General features: G+C 37.2%; 1 protein-coding gene across 2 annotated transcripts in view; it reads right to left on the bottom strand.

Moving 5' to 3' along the window:
* Nucleotides 1-17,214, bottom strand: part of TPP2 (tripeptidyl peptidase 2) — a 52,934-nt gene that overhangs the window by 18,942 nt on the left and 16,778 nt on the right. For both annotated transcript variants that reach the window (XM_082278620.1, XM_082278621.1), the window contains exons 11-23: nucleotides 16,042-16,190; nucleotides 15,798-15,913; nucleotides 14,038-14,206; nucleotides 11,602-11,759; nucleotides 10,031-10,107; nucleotides 9,102-9,208; nucleotides 8,153-8,307; nucleotides 6,887-7,003; nucleotides 5,234-5,334; nucleotides 3,174-3,270; nucleotides 2,765-2,902; nucleotides 1,126-1,370; nucleotides 849-927 (exon numbers count right to left, since the gene is read on the bottom strand). In XM_082278620.1, the coding sequence (XP_082134746.1) occupies nucleotides 849-927; nucleotides 1,126-1,370; nucleotides 2,765-2,902; nucleotides 3,174-3,270; nucleotides 5,234-5,334; nucleotides 6,887-7,003; nucleotides 8,153-8,307; nucleotides 9,102-9,208; nucleotides 10,031-10,107; nucleotides 11,602-11,759; nucleotides 14,038-14,206; nucleotides 15,798-15,913; nucleotides 16,042-16,190 (1,708 nt within the window). The remainder of the gene's footprint in view (nucleotides 1-848; nucleotides 928-1,125; nucleotides 1,371-2,764; nucleotides 2,903-3,173; nucleotides 3,271-5,233; nucleotides 5,335-6,886; nucleotides 7,004-8,152; nucleotides 8,308-9,101; nucleotides 9,209-10,030; nucleotides 10,108-11,601; nucleotides 11,760-14,037; nucleotides 14,207-15,797; nucleotides 15,914-16,041; nucleotides 16,191-17,214) is intronic.

The raw sequence follows: 17,214 nt of genomic DNA, 5'->3' as shown, positions 1-17,214 counted from the left end.
GACGTGTTCAGCCATATCTAGTGGTATATGGACACAGATCAACTACCTCTGAGTACTAACAATCACCAGGATTGACTAAAATTTAGTCTCAGGCTTACCATCTGTTTAAAAACAGCTAAGGGAATCTTCTAAACACTGTAGCACCAGATACACAGAAAAGTGACATGGTTACTATAATCACTGTTGCATTATAGAGTCATACAAGTTAAAAAACATTTTTCACAGGATGCTGTGTTATGAGCAAAAAGATGCTTCTTTTTCTAGCATCACACAGAGATCTTATACCATTTTGTTGAAGCACAGTCATACTAGTGGTTGACAACATCAGTGTGTAGCAGGTAAGAAAATCTGTTTATGTATTTGAGTCAGCACAATTCCTACTACTTGGTAATGGTAACATATGTGTTTAGAAAGCACGTGTTTTTGCTGAAAATTGCATGCAAGCAACAAAGAGTCTTACAGAACCAACATGCACATAACACTATATGCAGGTATTTTTCATTCAAAAATTACATTAAGCTAGGGAGTTACAGATGTTCAATTTTAAAGGTTGCACACCAACAAAAAAGCAGTTGCTTATAGAAATAAAAGATTTCAGAGTAAAAGAATTAAAACTCAAAATTTAGAAAATGCAATGAAATTTGAAATTAGAAGATGAAAATAATAATAGAACTATTTAGAAGTTATGCTGACTTCATAGTGAAACAACTGCTTCTAAAACGTATTATGTTACCAAATCTAATGCTCTTTAAAGTGCTAACTCCATACAATACAGCACTTCCTGGCATGCCATTTGCTTGCTAGAAAGAATTTCAGAAAAAACCCCGTCATCCATTCCATATACTCACAGCTTTCTTTCCAAGTTCTGTTTTAGACAGAGTAAGACTTCCTGCAAGATAACATCCTGGTCCTGCTCCTTTAGGTATTCTGTTCAAAGAAAGTAAGCCCAGTGTTAAACTCAGGTTCACTAAGGTTCCATGGAAACTACAGTAAAGAAGCCAAGCCGGGGAAGAGCGACACAAGGAATTACCAAGCCTGGACAGGTACAGACTATTAAAGTATCATTTTAGTGAGGTGCAGAGGCAGTTGCCTAGATGCAATGAGAAAAACAACTTCATAACTTACTTGTCATCAGGCAGAGAAGTAACAAAGAATGGCTGACTGTGTTTTGGTGGTAACGTCAAACTGTTGGATTTCTTCTTCCCTAAGAGAGCAAGGCTATGGTTTTCATAAATATCTAAGCTCAAGGTACTAGACAACCTGTGAGAAACAATAAAGGGCAGGTCTTTGATGCGATCCAGCTCACTGTTCTGCTCATGACGAATTTGTAACCGAATGGTATAATCTCCTTTTTCCAGTTTCACAGAATACTGAAAGAAAGAAGTTCTCATAAATGTCAAGATTAAATATTTCACCATTCATAAAAAACCCCGAAGCCCAGAAATAAGACAGTCATGTTCTTGATCCTTATAGCTCTAGCCATTTAAACTATACCAGATTGCTTGGTTTTGGAATCTCCTGAAACCAAGAGTGTTTTCAAGACATGATAGCAACCAAAACACATTTTGTACTGACTGAAAAAGAAATTAAGTTTTCAGACCATGAAACAGGCTGACATAATACAGTATTAAAATAGGAACAAATTAACTGTTAAAATAATAATCAGAATTCCTGTTAAGCTTTCACTTCAGAACCTCTGCAGGTTTGCCTTAATACACTTTCAATTTACTATGTTGGGGTGCTTTGCAGTTTAGATCACAAAACATCTTCTCCTGTCCCAAACACTCTACCAGTTTTCACACCAAGGGACTCAGTATTCCTGTGAGATGCAGTTTAAAGAGCTGCCAGACTCTTTGTCCTGAGCTTGTTACTCAGGAAGATGCAGATATTGTCTCCGTTACTTTAAAAAATCCCCCAAAAAACCAAAACAAGCAACAACAGAACTAAAAACCAGGAAAACAATGCAATTTCTGAAAATAATTTATAAACTTTAAAGCATGTCTCTTGAAACTATCTTTTGTACACTTCCAGAATGATCAATCTATCAAAGTTAACATTACATTGATATTCAACTGTGATTTTAGATTGGTAAAAAACAGTTTCAAAACAAAAAAATTATGAAAAAACCTTCTTTTGTGATTTTTTTACTTTTTTTCATTTCTCCCTACTTCCCCCATGATCCAGACACACAGTCTGTTACAGCAGAGATTGCCACAGAGGGTAGAGTATCTACAAGTGTTGTGCAAAAGATGGCAACAGGAAGTAAAAAAAGCTGAAGCATTAAAAAAGCTGTTTGAAGATATCAACAGCACAGAGGACAACATTCATGAATACAGAAGCCTCTGCTCTATCAGCACACAAGTCAGACTACAGGAAAAAGAATGGATCCTTTCCACCTTGCACAGAAAAGTTTAAGGTATTGTCTTTGTAAAAAAACAAAATAAAGAACGACACGATTTTGAATTCATTTCTTGAGAAGCACCAAGCAAAATCATAAGAAATCAGAAGTTAGCAGCTTTTCTTCTTTCTCCTTCCTCAGGAGAGAAAAAAACCCAACATGTTCTATTCCATGGACACACATCTGAGTTTTTTTGATAGAGATGCATCATCATTGAACCTTCTATGTCTTCTTGTGAACATATAAGAACATTAAAACTACACATCAAGAAGTGTTAAGCGCTAACAAGAGGCTTGGGAGGTGAAAAAGAATGAACATTTTTACAGTCTGCAGCAAACAGAAGGAAAAAGAAGTACATTACTCTACCTGGTGTGGATAGGCATCTCCTGAACCCATTTGTCTTTTGTTCTGGTCAAAAATAATCCAGAGCTGACTATCAAACTCAGATTCGTACAACAATTCACAAAGAAGTGGACAGCTTGGAGTTACTTCTCCACTCTTAGGCTATTAAAAGAAAGGTTAAATCATTTAATCTACTACAGAATAAAACAATTACAATCCTTACATACATATTCAAAGAGATAACTAAGCTGTAGCCTGTTTCAAGCAACAGTTGCTTTTAAAGTGGACCGAATGGAATTTTGACTGTAGAGCATCTAGAGTGTGAATCTAGACCTCTTTTCTGAGAGAAAGCTAGTGAAAATTAAAACCTGGTTTTAGAAAACATGCTGTGTTTATCAATAACTTTAAAAAAACCAACTACCATAACCCTTACCTGATGGAAGTTATAGGTCAAAATCATCTCATACAGTTGACGATTATTCGGTAAAATATCTCTGGAGCCCAAAGGTTTTATTTTTGCACTCACTGGTCTGCAGTTAAACAACAAAAGGTACTCTTGAGAAACATGTATCTTCTATCAAAATTTGTCTTGCTTAAGTAGAAGCATGTTCTGAGGTACAACTGAATTCAGCACATATATTGTATCTCATCTATTGTATCTCATATATTGTAACTATCAAAGCACCATAAATTCCTCAGTTAAAATTAACGTCAGTCCAAAAACAAGGTTTACTGACACGACAGACACTGCTAAAAAAAAAAAAAAAAAAAAGCCAATGTAGTAAGCATATCTAAATGCTCAAAATTAAAGGCCATTAAAAGTTTAAGGGGAAAAAAATATCAGGTTCTGTTTCTAGTATCCATGCTGAAATCAGTATTTGTATTCATAACTGAAAGATTAATGGCACTGCAATTAGAAGACAGAACAATTGATAATTCCTTGTTATAGAAGGTTATATCTTCAGAGAATGTAAGAAGCCTTACAGAAATCTGAGTAGTAACACAGAAGAAGGTACACTACAGAGTGTCTATGTTAACTCAGATACAGTTGGGAAAAGCAGCCAAAGTTCAGGGCAGCCAAACATTTTAGACCTTAAACATCAAAGAATATAAACAAAACAATAATGATATAGGGAAAATCTCAGCTTCAGAAATAATAGCAGAATCAGGGTGGTCTGGCATCATTTAAGTTTACATTTCATTCATTAAATCAGGCAACTTTTAACTACGTGATCAGAATTTGTTTCCAAGATTCTGTCAGCACTTTTATCATCAAGGGCACAGAGTAATCACCCAATAAGATATGGGTGCTGGCTGGGTCAGACCACACGTCCATTTAACCCAGGTTTCCTAGTCTGGCAGACACTAGATAGACTGCTGACAGAAGTCTTAAGAACTGAGTAATACCACACATGATATGTCTCCCTAACATTCACCCTCCCTCCAAGGACTTGAAACAAAAGACAGAAGGAAAAGCCATACAGTAATTTTTCCTGTGTTATAATTCATTAGTTCATTCAAGAGACACTATTCATGCCTTAATTTAAATACATAAATATTTCTCCATAGTTTACTTAATTGCAGTTCATTTACTGGCAGATGAGTGCCTTAAATATTACAAGGAGTAAAGAGCATTTCCATTTTCCAAACCAAGAATGAGGCAAAGCTATATTAAGGGACAGCTTTATTTCCTCACTTAGGGCATATCGAACAGATTATTTCTGAATCTAACATTAGGTGATATGTTCATTAAACTCCTGGCAACCTCAATTCCACTTACAAGTACCCAAAAGCCCCAGACAGAGCCCAAGGCTCCACTGACAGACCCAGATAATGGAAAACTTTAGATTACTGAGCACTGTGAAATTGTCTACCCCACATCTCAAAATTACCACTTAAACCATATGGCAGTTCTTTATCCTTCTGAAGTGACCAACTTGAATAACTGTTGCACTGTAAAAATTTTCCAGCAAAGTTTTTCCTCCAAATCAGCATGTGTCAAACTGACAAGGTAAACACAGCTTTTCATAAAAAAATCCGGACAAGATTCTACAAAAACACTTTTAATGAAGCAAGAGAGAGAGGACAGTCTCCCCAGGTCTAAGTTTGGCAGGATCCCAAGCAGATGCTTAGGGGAAAAAAAAACCACCACAAAAAAACAAAAATGAAAAAACCAAAACAAGAAACAGTAGCAGGTAGTAACTCCAATAACTCTACAATTTCCTTCTTTAGATATTAAAGTACCTTTTACCTCTAAGTGTCTGGAAAGCATAGAATATTTTTGTAGATTTTTCTTCTTTCAAGTTAGCTTAAGGAAAGTAAAGTTTTTGAAAAAAAGAGAATGCTGACAAATTAATTGATGCTTCCAAAGCTACTTTGAATTTGACAGGAATATTTTTGTAATCCTGAATTTCACTGCTACAGTGTTACTGTTTTAACTCAACATATGAGGAGGTTTCCCAGTCTCCCGAAACAGTTCCCCAGAAACTCCACCTGAGCGTTTGAACCCAGCTTTTCAGATTTATGCACGGAGCAATATCTTCGTATTTCAACAGGGACTGAACATCAAACCGTACGATGCCTTCTGAAGCGTGCTAGAAGAAGAGTATAGAACAATTATGCTTCTGTGCACTTACAACATCAGATGGGGACCACCTGCTATGACCCTCAAAGATACAACATAAGCTATAATTATTTATTCTTTAACAAATAATACTGTGTCATTTTGAAAGCGTCACAAGTGCATTTCTATTTTACAACAACACATAATACTGGGACTTGCAAAACTTTAGCAACTGGAGCTGAAGTTTTATTTATCCATTTTTTCCCCTTCCTAATTTAAATACTTTGTACAGAACTGGTAAGTCATACTTCAAGTAGGACTGCCTTTGTTTGTGCATTTGGGATGATTTCCTTTCAATATTTAATATTCTATATTGTATATATTGAATTAATACAAGTATTTTATGGTGCTTCCTAGGACTATTATTAGAGAATAGATTAACTCTGCAAAAGAGAAACAATACTGCATACATAGACTTGGTGATGGGCAAAATAATTAGAAAAATTTATTTCTATCCCATAACAAAGACATTGAGCACTATTAAAATTTATTTTATGAAAGTTACTGGTGCTCAAAAAGGAAGGGCAAAACTGTTTGCATTATCTTATTTTTCACTGTCCATTATTCATTTGGTGTAATCCTGCTGGGCTGGGGGGCAGCTGCTGTGCACACCATCCCCAACAGCTCTTTCTTTTCCTGTTCTACCAATTCAAGACCTGGTACCTTAGCACACTGCATCCACTCTTTCTTCCTCAGTTTATTCAGCTCTTAGAGCCTGAATACATCCGAATTCACCCATGGGACAGCTATAATTTGCTCTGGCCTTTAGCTGAAAAAAAGGCAGGAGCCAAGACAGATTAGCATGGTGCTGCTTCATGTAGGTACCAGCTCTCAAAGAGCTCTCTCCTGAGGGGGGCAGTGTCGAGTCAAGCCAGGTTGCATAGGACAGCAAAGAACATAGGACCAAGACAAAGTACTCTAAATAGCACACTAACATTTTAAGCAACTTTTTCAATCCTTTAGTATCACAGAACATGAGGAATCATGACACTGCCCCACCCACCATACCTTCAACTGCCCTAAATGATACATCTCAAATCAATCACCATATCTCAATAGAACACTGAACAGAAAATAAATGTTAATTAATTTTTACTCTGAATATGGTATTGAGAGTGCTGGTGTTTTAGCAACAAGTCTAGATATTCAAGTTCAAGAACTGTGGCCCCAGCAAAGTTTATTTACATAAAACACTTGGTACTGTAAGCATATTTTTATTTTCAGCCTTTTAGGACGTTTTTTCTACTGGTGTTGAGTTTAGGGGTTTTGTTTGGGTTTTTTTCTCTTTCTTTTTTTCACTACTGGTTTGTAATGAAAAGGCATAGAAAAAAATCATAAATAATGGTAACTGGCATTTCTCTGGGACTGAACTCCTATTTAACAATTTTTAAGAGAGAACATGAAAGTCTCACATACAAAAATACCTCTCCTGTTTCTAAATACAGGCAAGAAGAAAAGCTATTTTTTTCTGAGTTACTACAGGATTTCACAATAATTCAATACAAGCACTCTGGAAAACTTACCATGTTTAACTGAGGAGCAGCACAAAGTACACCATGGAAAGAAATTGTGTAATTAATGCTAACATCGCTAAGGCTTGCCCACCACCGAGCAACACAAAATTCAATGGTTTTTCCAGCCTGGGTAACAAAAGCACAAAGTTAGACTCCAGCTCCCATCTTCCTCTTCTATTGACCCCAACCTCCCTCAGCCCAAGCCAAAAAAAAAAGATCAGAATACAATTCAAAAAAGACCTCTTATGTCCAATTTACTCCAATTGTATAGATTTGTACAGTACCAAGTAAGACATTATACTTGGCTCAGGAAACACAAAACTCCAACAAAGCAGCATGACTGACAAATGCCTCAAAACAGAGTGCCAGGGAGTACTCTACGCTGTAGGAGTACCCTACACAGAAAGGTACTGCTGTTAATGTTCTGTCTTCCATTCTTATCCTTCAAACCAGGTGGACAGGTTAGTTCATAGATCAGTTTAATGTGTGTCCCCTAAAAACAGGTATTAGAAAAAGAGATCTCACTCTCTGCCTAAGTAAGATGACATGAAACTTGGGAGGTTTGGGTTAGTTTTGTTTTTGTCTGGTTGGTGGGGTTTTCTGAGTTTTTCTTGTTTCAGTTTTTAAATAACATGATAAAATTCATGTGTCAATGGGACCAACACAGCTTACAGTCCCCCACATGACATTTTTACAGAGGGCAAGTGACTGAGTAGCACAGAAGTTATAACTATTCTTAGGCCTTAGAGCTATACAACTAAACAGAGCAAAGCAAACTTGACAAACTTGAGAAGAAGGCTCTGCTACCCACACCCCTGAACTGATAGCTCATTCCCTGATGGTTCTGGACTCTTGAGCTAGCATTACCCAGGCTAAGACTGTTGTACCTAGGATGTATGAATGTGAGCCGGTCAGTTATTCCCTTCATCTTCAAGATGAAGATGTCCCAGATAACTGCATTAAACACTAAAGGCAAAATATGCTGAACTATCCAACAAGTCACAGTTCCTATTTGAAAGGGAAACAAACTGCTTTGTATAATCAAGTACAAACAAATTGAAGAGATTAACATGTATTATATTACCAAATAGCTCAGAAACACTAGCAAGCTATTAGAGATCTTCTCAAAACTGAAAATCAGATGCATTCATTACTGTAGCAAACACACAATGTCTTGGGTCTGAGGTTTTTCTTAGGAAAAAAAAAATCCCAAATAAGTTATGTTATACTGCACTGATACATTACTTTATGTACCTCACCCTTAAGGTAACTTACTAAGACAGGAAATGCTTCAGTCACTGTGCCTTTTTCTGGTAAGGATGAAAATTTGTAGAACTCATGACTTCTGTATGCTTTTTGTTTCACAAGCTGAACAGCATGAAGTACAAATTTGGCAGTCACATCAGCTGAACATGAACACACAGTCACTTCTAGATTAAGGAAAAGAAATTTCGACTGAAGACACAAATTTTAAAAGAAAAGCAGAGATTCACCAGAGAAATACTACTTTCATAAGTAGTTTTTATGTTAAGAAGTTATGCAGTACCCCAAGTGGCTCCATATGTGAAAAATGCTTGTATCAGTTAATTTCAAAAGCCTTTCAGGTTAAAGGAAAACCAGCTAAGTTCAGAGGATGAAAAGAGAAACATGTCTCGATTAAATGGTCAAAATTAATCAGATATACAGATGATACACCTGTACTAGGAAAGACTGTTGAATTCCAAATTAAGAGTCTTATCACTGACTTCAGTCTAAATTAAAGATTTTTGAAAGGATTATTGCTTAGTAATCTCACAAAGACAAGGAAAAAAAAATCCCTTTTTTTCCTCCTTCTTGCAAAATTTTGAGCTTTTTACCCATTGTGAAAATCATTTTCTTCAGTTATGACTTCTTTTGACACTACATCCATACACCTTAAAACCTAAATAAGCCTCAGACATTGATACTTTTCCATAAACATGGGGCATTCTTCCAGGTACACGCAATCACTTCAGATTGTTATTGGCTGGTTTAAGACTTAGAATCAAGATCCTACTATGCCAAAAACTGTGAAATAACTCAAAATCACTCCTCTAAGAGCTAAAAAATAAAAAAAAAAATTTACATATTCACAGGCCAAAACCTTCAGTATTTATTCAGGCAGAACTCAAAATTATTTAAAACCAACTTTGTCAAGTCTGACAGATGCAATTTTCTATTTATTTAATGTGGTTATTTTCCTTACCAGCCCATGTAGCTCCCTGTGGAACATCAATGAAGTGCCTTCGGATCTGACCAGGTTTAAAATGAACATCTGTGTATGTCAGGTCATAGCTTGAGGATTCATCTACTCTGTATGTCAAAAGGAAAACACAAATAGCAGTCAAACAAGCTATGAAGCCAATTTCTGAAGCATTTTTAAATGCAAAAATACTCTAAAAATGTGTAGAATGAGGATATTCAACACCAATTATTTTAATCCTTCTAGTAAAGAATCCAACAGCACAATGTATCCAAAAAATCTAAAATGTCAGCTCCACCACACTACGTAAACACCTTCCCACCTCCCTGAAATTAGTGTTTAAACAGAAGTATCACAGAATCCTCATTTTCAGTGGATCTGCTTTTCCTGGCCGAGTGAATTGCCACTGAAATGAGCTAAGGTATAGAAGTAGCAATATTTCCATGAACGAGTTAGATAACAGTTACTTTTTCTTTCCCCCTTAGGACAGATTGTCCACCAAATAAGTTTAATAAAATACTCTCCTTCTTTATCAACATCACTTAAGTCTTATGTTTAAACCAATGACAGGCACAGTACCAACTCTAAACTTACTATATTGAAGTCATGATCAAAGCTTATCCCAGTGTACAATGGCCAAATAATGCCCCCTGGCCCTATGTACTCTCATTCACCGGGTAGAAATGAAAAACCAATCTCCAGCTGACCTACATACATGAATAGTACATTGACTGATAGTTTGGTCAACAAGCCAGAAGGCATCTGTATGCTGATGGACCAGGAAGCTGCTGCTGCTGCCACTGGTGGCTAAGCCCACCAGGAGACACTGCTGTCATGACCAAAGCTATAAAGAGCTGCATAAGTCTGCTGTAAGAATCTTTTCAGCTGTTTGTAGGAAGTTCAGGAACTCTCAGAGTTCTGGATTTACTGACCTTGTCGGTATAACAACAGTGATTGGAACTCTGAACAGAGGGCCTGCATTAGGTGTTCCTGTATCATATCCACACACCTAACAAAATAAAATACAAAAACATAAAATCTTTGGTCAAAATCAAACTATAGAAGACAACATTCAGCTTAAACTAGTTGCAGAGTATTTTGAATCTTTGTAGTTATCACAGAGGAGAAAAGGTCATTTGACCACTATCACCATAGAAACAGTAAAACACCAACAATCACTGAGAAAAAAAAAAAAAATTTCCCATTTTGCCTCATTTCAGTCCTTCCTCAAAAATTTTCAAGCTTTCAACCCATATCTGATAGCCCCTATATAAAAAGCTCAGCTTTGTTTCAGCTCAGAATTTGTGTCAGCCTTATTTTAGTTCAGGTAAAATATTTTCTATTGCTATATAAAAAATACTTTTATCCTTCTCTCCTAGGATTATGTTTGAAAAACTAGAGTTTGATTTACCGTGACTTTCATAGTCAAGCTTTAAATACTATCTCTGAAAATCTGTTCAATCAGAGAATCATTTGGTTTGGAAGGGACCTTATCAATCGCACAGTTCCAAACCCCCTGCCATGGGCAGGGACACCTTCCACTACACCAGCTTGCTCAGAGTCCCATCCAACCTAGCCTTGAACACCGCCAGGGATGGGACATCCACAGCTTTTCTGGGCAACCTGTTCCAGTGCCTCACCCCACTCACAGTGACTTTGATAAAATGTCCTAAGTGGTACCATAGAAGACTTGCAATTCTAAACATCTCAAGCAAACTTCTAAAGAGCAAGCTGGTACCACCTTCATTATGACCAACCACAATGCAATGGAAACATTTCAGTGTTAAAATGAACATTTGTGATGAGAAGAGAGGGGATGAAAAATGTTTTTTGTTGGTTGATTTTTTTTTGCAGGACTGAAAGAGGATAGCTGAGAGAGAAAATGAGAAATTTAATGTACTCCTTAGTACATTGGACCAAATTTGAATGTAGAAGCCTAAAATCAGCAAAATCTTCTACTGTACACAGCCATTACCACACATTTTTCTCCTTCACCTTCCAAAATGGGATGGAGAACAGGTGAAGAAACAAGAAAATTTGTTACACCACTGTGCTCACTCAACTCCTCAAGGTAAAGGAAAATCTTTGTTCCATACAAGACTGCATGGCAACACCACAAAATAGAGAAGTATTTAAAACCACAGAAAACCACAAATCTCTATCCTCAATAACAATACAGGATTGAGATACATAGCCAAGGATTAAGATACATCCAGAGGAAAAAAACTTAGTCAACGGTTATTTGGCTTATGTTTTCTATATGCTTTTATTTTTTAACACAGATAAAGTTCTACAAACATGTGCTATACAGCATTGTATAGCACAAGTGTTGCTGAACCCTGGCTTCAGTCTCTATACTGAAATGCAGTGTAGCACTATTTCCTGGTCTGTACAGCACACAGATTTTATTTCCTTACAAATAATTTCTATAAAAAGTTGACAGAGACCCCATAAAGGCACACGAGTGCACAAAACCTTGCTAAGAACACTAATATTTCCATACCTCTGTATAATGTACTCCTCCTCTCAGGCCACGTGGATCCACACGAATATTTATGTGTCGACACTGGTTCATGAGTTCTAAATGACTAGGACACTGGACCCACGGTGCATTTGAAGTTAAAGCTAAATGAAGCTGGAGAGATATTCTTTCAGTGTTTTCTGTTAGGAAACAAATTTAAAAAACAATTCAATAACACAATTATGTGTACTTAGTCCACTGTAACTCAGTATTTGCCATTAAAATGTATGCATCAGTAAAATATAACAGAAATCAATTCCTTAGGGCCCCTGGATATCAGATTCTGCACAAAGGAGAGTGTCCTATATTACTTCTTTTAACTTGACAAAAACAGAATAGCAGCAGTAGGCAGTAAAATAAAGGTGATACCCAGCTTTAAAACTCCTCTCCCCTGAAACAGTCAAATCTGACAAAGTCAAACACAGGCTGGGAAGCAATACTTCAGTTACCCACAACATAGTCTGGAAGCAGGTGTAAGCTTCCGTCTATAGACAAAGTGTTGCCCTGTGGTGGCTGGTGAAAATACATTACAAGGGACAGAGAGTTTTCAGTAAGACAAGCCCCTAGTACCACAAGAACCACTTTATGTCAGGGTGACCAAAAAGGCCTCTCCCAGGATGCTTGTTCTGTTCTGTTAATCTATCCCAGTTTGAATTCCCCGGTTGGCTGTCAGCTCTACCCCCCCTCGTCACTCCCCCAGAGCTCCCCCATTGGCCCCCGTTCCCTGATCCCGCCTTCTCGTTCGTATTTGCCTCTGCAACCTTTGACAGTGTAGCAGCAATAAATGCTCCTGCCGGAACACACACAAATGCCCTTCTCGACTCCTTGCTACCGACTGTAATACTGAACCCCCCACGGAGCCAGGCAGGGACAGTAATATTGCCTTATGCGGAGAAATACAATAAAAAGCAATCACATTGATTTTGAATGCTATGCTATTTACCAAGCTACATTATAAAGCATACGAAGCAAGAGGTAAAGTCTATTAAAATTACTATGATAATCTAGTCAGATTTTGCAAACAATCTGGCAGATTCTGCAAATTAGCTTCTATGCCAAAAATGCATTAAAGCACAGCTTCCAGAAAAGCATTCAACACAGTTGAAACGTTTTAGCAGGTTCCTCCTGCTCCAAAGATAAGTAACTCTTGGAAAATTTTTTTCCTGTTTCCTAGTCCTAATTAAGCTTAGCTTAATTTTCAGGTATTTCATCACATCTTGATTAAGCAGAGAAAAGAACACACTATTACAGGTACATGAAAAGCAATAAAAGCTCAAAGACAGCTTCAACAGACAAACTGAGCAATCAGCCTCCCTTAAACTCTTACTTAGTTTCTCTTACTCGGTCTTGTTGAAGACACCAGACACAGTACAGAAATAACTAGGGAAAACAGGTACCACGGAAAACTACGGAAACAACGTCTACAGCTACTAGTCATCCATTGCAAATGCCTAATTGTTTTGAGATTGCTTATATCCTGCAGAAGTCTAGGGAACGATTGTTTTGTGTCATATGTTAAATTTAAAATGCACCAATTGCAATGTAAGCTGTCAAGCAATTAAGTTATTTGGAGTCAGTAACCTGCCCCAATTCATAGCCTTTCTGCCCCTAAATAAACTCATCCCTTTGTCACATGCCAACCTTCTTGATGATCACTGGTTTTAGGAAAGGAACAATCTCAGTAACAAGATCTCACATGGCTCACTTTGTAAATACAACATAACTCACTCTCCCAGTGAGTTCCAATTTTTACTAAATACAGTACAGCAGAGCAAAATGGTTTGTGGAAAAAAAAGTCAAACCTTATTTTGATCTGCACAAGTTATTTTACTCTGTTAGTAATAAAATCTGTATAAACTCCTGTAATGCCCTTAGATATAATTATTAGATATTAAATGGAAGTCTAATTTGTTAAACGAGATTTTTCTCAGGTTGTGAAAACTTAGATAAAGCCCAAATCCAGAATTTACAGTCTTTAAATAACAGAGAAACTAATTTCTGAGTAAGTGCTTTCATCTTTGGAACAGTCATCAACCTCTGTCAAAAATTATCTATAACAAAAACCCTGAAGTTCTGTAATTTCATGAAACATCAGGGGTCTATGATTATTTTTCTCTGTCTCTCCCTAGCTCCCCAACTTCACTTTAAATTTCTATAGAACCAAGAGAGATCTCTTTTTTTCAGTGAGAGGAAGCATGAAGCAACAGACTCCCCAAAAAATATGAAAGCCCTGAAGTTATAAATCTATGGTTGGAAAGGAAAAGTTGTAATTAGCCTATCTTCCTTTACCATGAAACTTTGGGTTACACTGACTCCTTTTACAGCACAGATTCCTATTACTCCTCATTATCACAGCTTTTTTTTTCAAGTTCACACTTGTATTTCCCTGCACCTCCACCTACAAAAGCTCTTTCCTACCTGTATTCTCAGGAAAGACAGGTTCTATGCCAACCCCATGATCAGATGGTGCCGCTGTCTGGGCTGGATCTCTGAGGTAGATTCCACGGTTGCTGCCGACAGTAACTGTGAAGCCGATGTTACTTGTGAATGATGAATTCTGAATGAGGTAGTCATAGGCTTTATCAACCTGTTAGAAAGAGCAAGTTCTAAATTAACAGTTTTCAACGTAACAGCAATTTATGCATATTCCCTCCAATATGAAGTGTTGAGCAAGCACAGCAACAAACAGTGAAGTACCTCATATGCTACCCGAGCCACACGTGCTTGCATGATATTCAATACAGAAAATGAGGCAACTTTCACAGTCTGCCACAGAGAGCCCAGAAAGCGAAGAACATTTAAAATAAAAAAAAAAGCCAAGTCACCTCTATTATAAATCTAGCAAAAGATTCCTATTCAGAGATTACTTAGAAGAAGAGGACTTCGAGGCCCAAACCTACTAATCTAATTTAGGTGACTTCTTCATAGGTGGAACAACACTAGTGAAAGCATTTAAAACTTTTATACAGTAAGAAGCTGAGCAATTCAAATGAGACAAGTAATAGAATACCCATACAAGTTTTATTTATTGGTATGAAGTAAAAGAATCGGGTCATGAAATCCAGCCCTGAGTCTAAGTACACAAGCTGTCACAATAAAGTCACATAACAAATTCACCTTTTTGTTTTAAGAAGACACCCTTCTACCTCACTTGCTATTTTACCGACTACAAAAATCTTAAATTCTCTTCTACTTGACAGCAAGATACCTTCACCAGTGAAGATTAGGGTGCTCTCCTTTGAGACAAGTGGACACATAACAGCTTTGTCTCCCAGATCAATTTTCATCACATTTTAACACATTATTTAATCACAGACTACTAAAACACCAACTATGACTGGTGCATTCCATTTTTTATTTGATATGGCTACCACCACTGCTGCCTTCTGTATCAAACTTGGCATCACAGATGCGCTTAGCAGACATTACCTACTAGGTCCTAGCCTCTCCAGAACTTGAGTTTTGGGCTAAGCATTTAATATCTGGCACCTTGAAGCCAAGAGAAAAATCTTAGTACGTCTATTAGACTAGGACAAGAGCGCCTGTAGGCAAAACCAGGCCCAGCTCTGAAAGAACATAAGCTTATGCACACAGGGAGACACTCAGTATGCCTTCATCACACAAAGGATCACATCACAGATTTCCAAGCTACTCTGAAGCCCACAGGAAACCATGAGCACTCAGAATATTTAGTGCAGGCCTGCAACAAAGTCACTGTAAAATTGCATCTGTACTTCTTTGTGAACCAGCGTGGGTATCTATTTTCACTGTCCAGAACTTACAGTTCCAGCTTTTGTCTGGACAGAACAAGTACAGCTGTCTCTGACAATACAACGAAACATTTTTGGACATTAGGACAGAATTTAGGCGCCCAGATCTACACGTGGGTGATAAAAATCTATATCCCACTTTTATGTCCATGTATCTTTTTCATCAGTCTAAGAATGTATCCAGTTATCACATTTATTTTACAGTAACTGCATGCTGAAACTGGAAGAACTTTCTCATTCCTCCTCCCCTCCCACTACATTACCTTCCTCTCCCCCAGTGAGATTTGAGAATCAAGTAGCATGGAACAAACTGAGTGAGATCCCCTCAAAAGCTGGGGTTTTTTCGTAGGTTAGTTTTTCATTGGCAGTTATTTATATTATACTGGGGTTTTTTTTGCTTGCAAGTACCTGAATAATACCATGTCCTTGTGCAAATACTTCTATGTTTTCAGCTTTCACTGCAGTATTTTCTAAAGCTCTTCTGACAGAATGAACAGTGTAATGAACATTATTAGCTTTGAGTCCTGAAATTAAAAATAAGGATGTTACTGGATACAATGAAAATTTTAAAAGCAACAGCATTTTTTTAAGAGGAAAAAGTATCTAACCTCTTTTAGATGATGCATCTATGTTTAACATTGTAGCACTTTACCTGACAATACTAAGGCAATGCCTCCACATGCATTGGGAGAAGACATGGATGTGCCATTCATGAGTTGTGTTCCTCGCAGAGTCCAGTTTGGAACAGAAGCAATAGCCCCTCCTGGGGCACTGATACTTACTCCAAGGGCTCCATCAGTGCTAGTGTTAAAAAGCAATGGTTAAAACACCAACTTATTTTTTTTGCACACTTTATCTTAAAGTTGTCAGTACATTTAAAAAAAAAGTTCCCTTTAGAGAACATTCACAACATTTTACTTCACTAAATCCATTAATCCATTAAACCCAAGAAAAAGTGTGCCACTAAGTAATAATTTACAATGTCATGTTAATCATCAGCTATGCCTGTTTTACAGTGAGAGGTTTCTAAATTTTCACTCTTTCAGTATTCTCCACCAGACTTCATTTTAGCCAGCAGAGTACTTCCTGGGATTTGAATTAAAAAATGCACACAACCACCCTATTAAACACTTGAATAAATAAATTAGTGTTCTACACAGCCTATTCAATGGCTATTACTTTTAAAGAAAAAATAGCAAAAGGGAGAGGAAGGCTAGAAAAGATACAAAATCTAGACTTCTAATTTTGCACATTGACAGTTCACTACCAGCTCAAGTTTTGAATTACAAGCCTGAGACAAGAAGGCAAGGGGAGAACACATAAAAAGTAATGTTAAGAGGTAGATCAGGATCAGTTGGGCCTACACCCCATTTTTTCTTTCACAAGCAAATTAAAGAACCAAGCAACTGTGTGCCTATGGAACAGCTAAAGTAGCATCTGGTTTTCAACTCTATGAGCCAGATATGCTTTAACTTTCCTGCTCTGTATAGACAAGAATTGCACTGCTTGAATAAGGACAGCCCTGTGCCTGAGCTATTAAGTTCTGTGGCGAGGCATGGTATTTTAGGGTACTTATATCCCACACTAACAGCTTCATATGTCGAACACCTGTCTGAAATCAGAATATTCCAAGTATGATACTGCAATGTGATGTTTGGACATATTTTATGACAGCTGTATATAAACTCATAAAGAGGTTCTGCATCCCAACACCTCTGGACAAGCAGTGCACAGCACATCTGCCTGAAAGCCTCTACTGCTTACTGGGACAGACTGATCCCTACATGAAGACTGCTCTAGCAAACTTTAGGAACTCTCCAGTCAG

Source organism: Coloeus monedula (genome assembly GCF_965178545.1).
Source record: "Coloeus monedula genome assembly, chromosome: 3".
NCBI lineage: Eukaryota > Metazoa > Chordata > Aves > Passeriformes > Corvidae > Coloeus > Coloeus monedula.
This window is presented reverse-complemented; position numbering and strand designations above follow the sequence as displayed.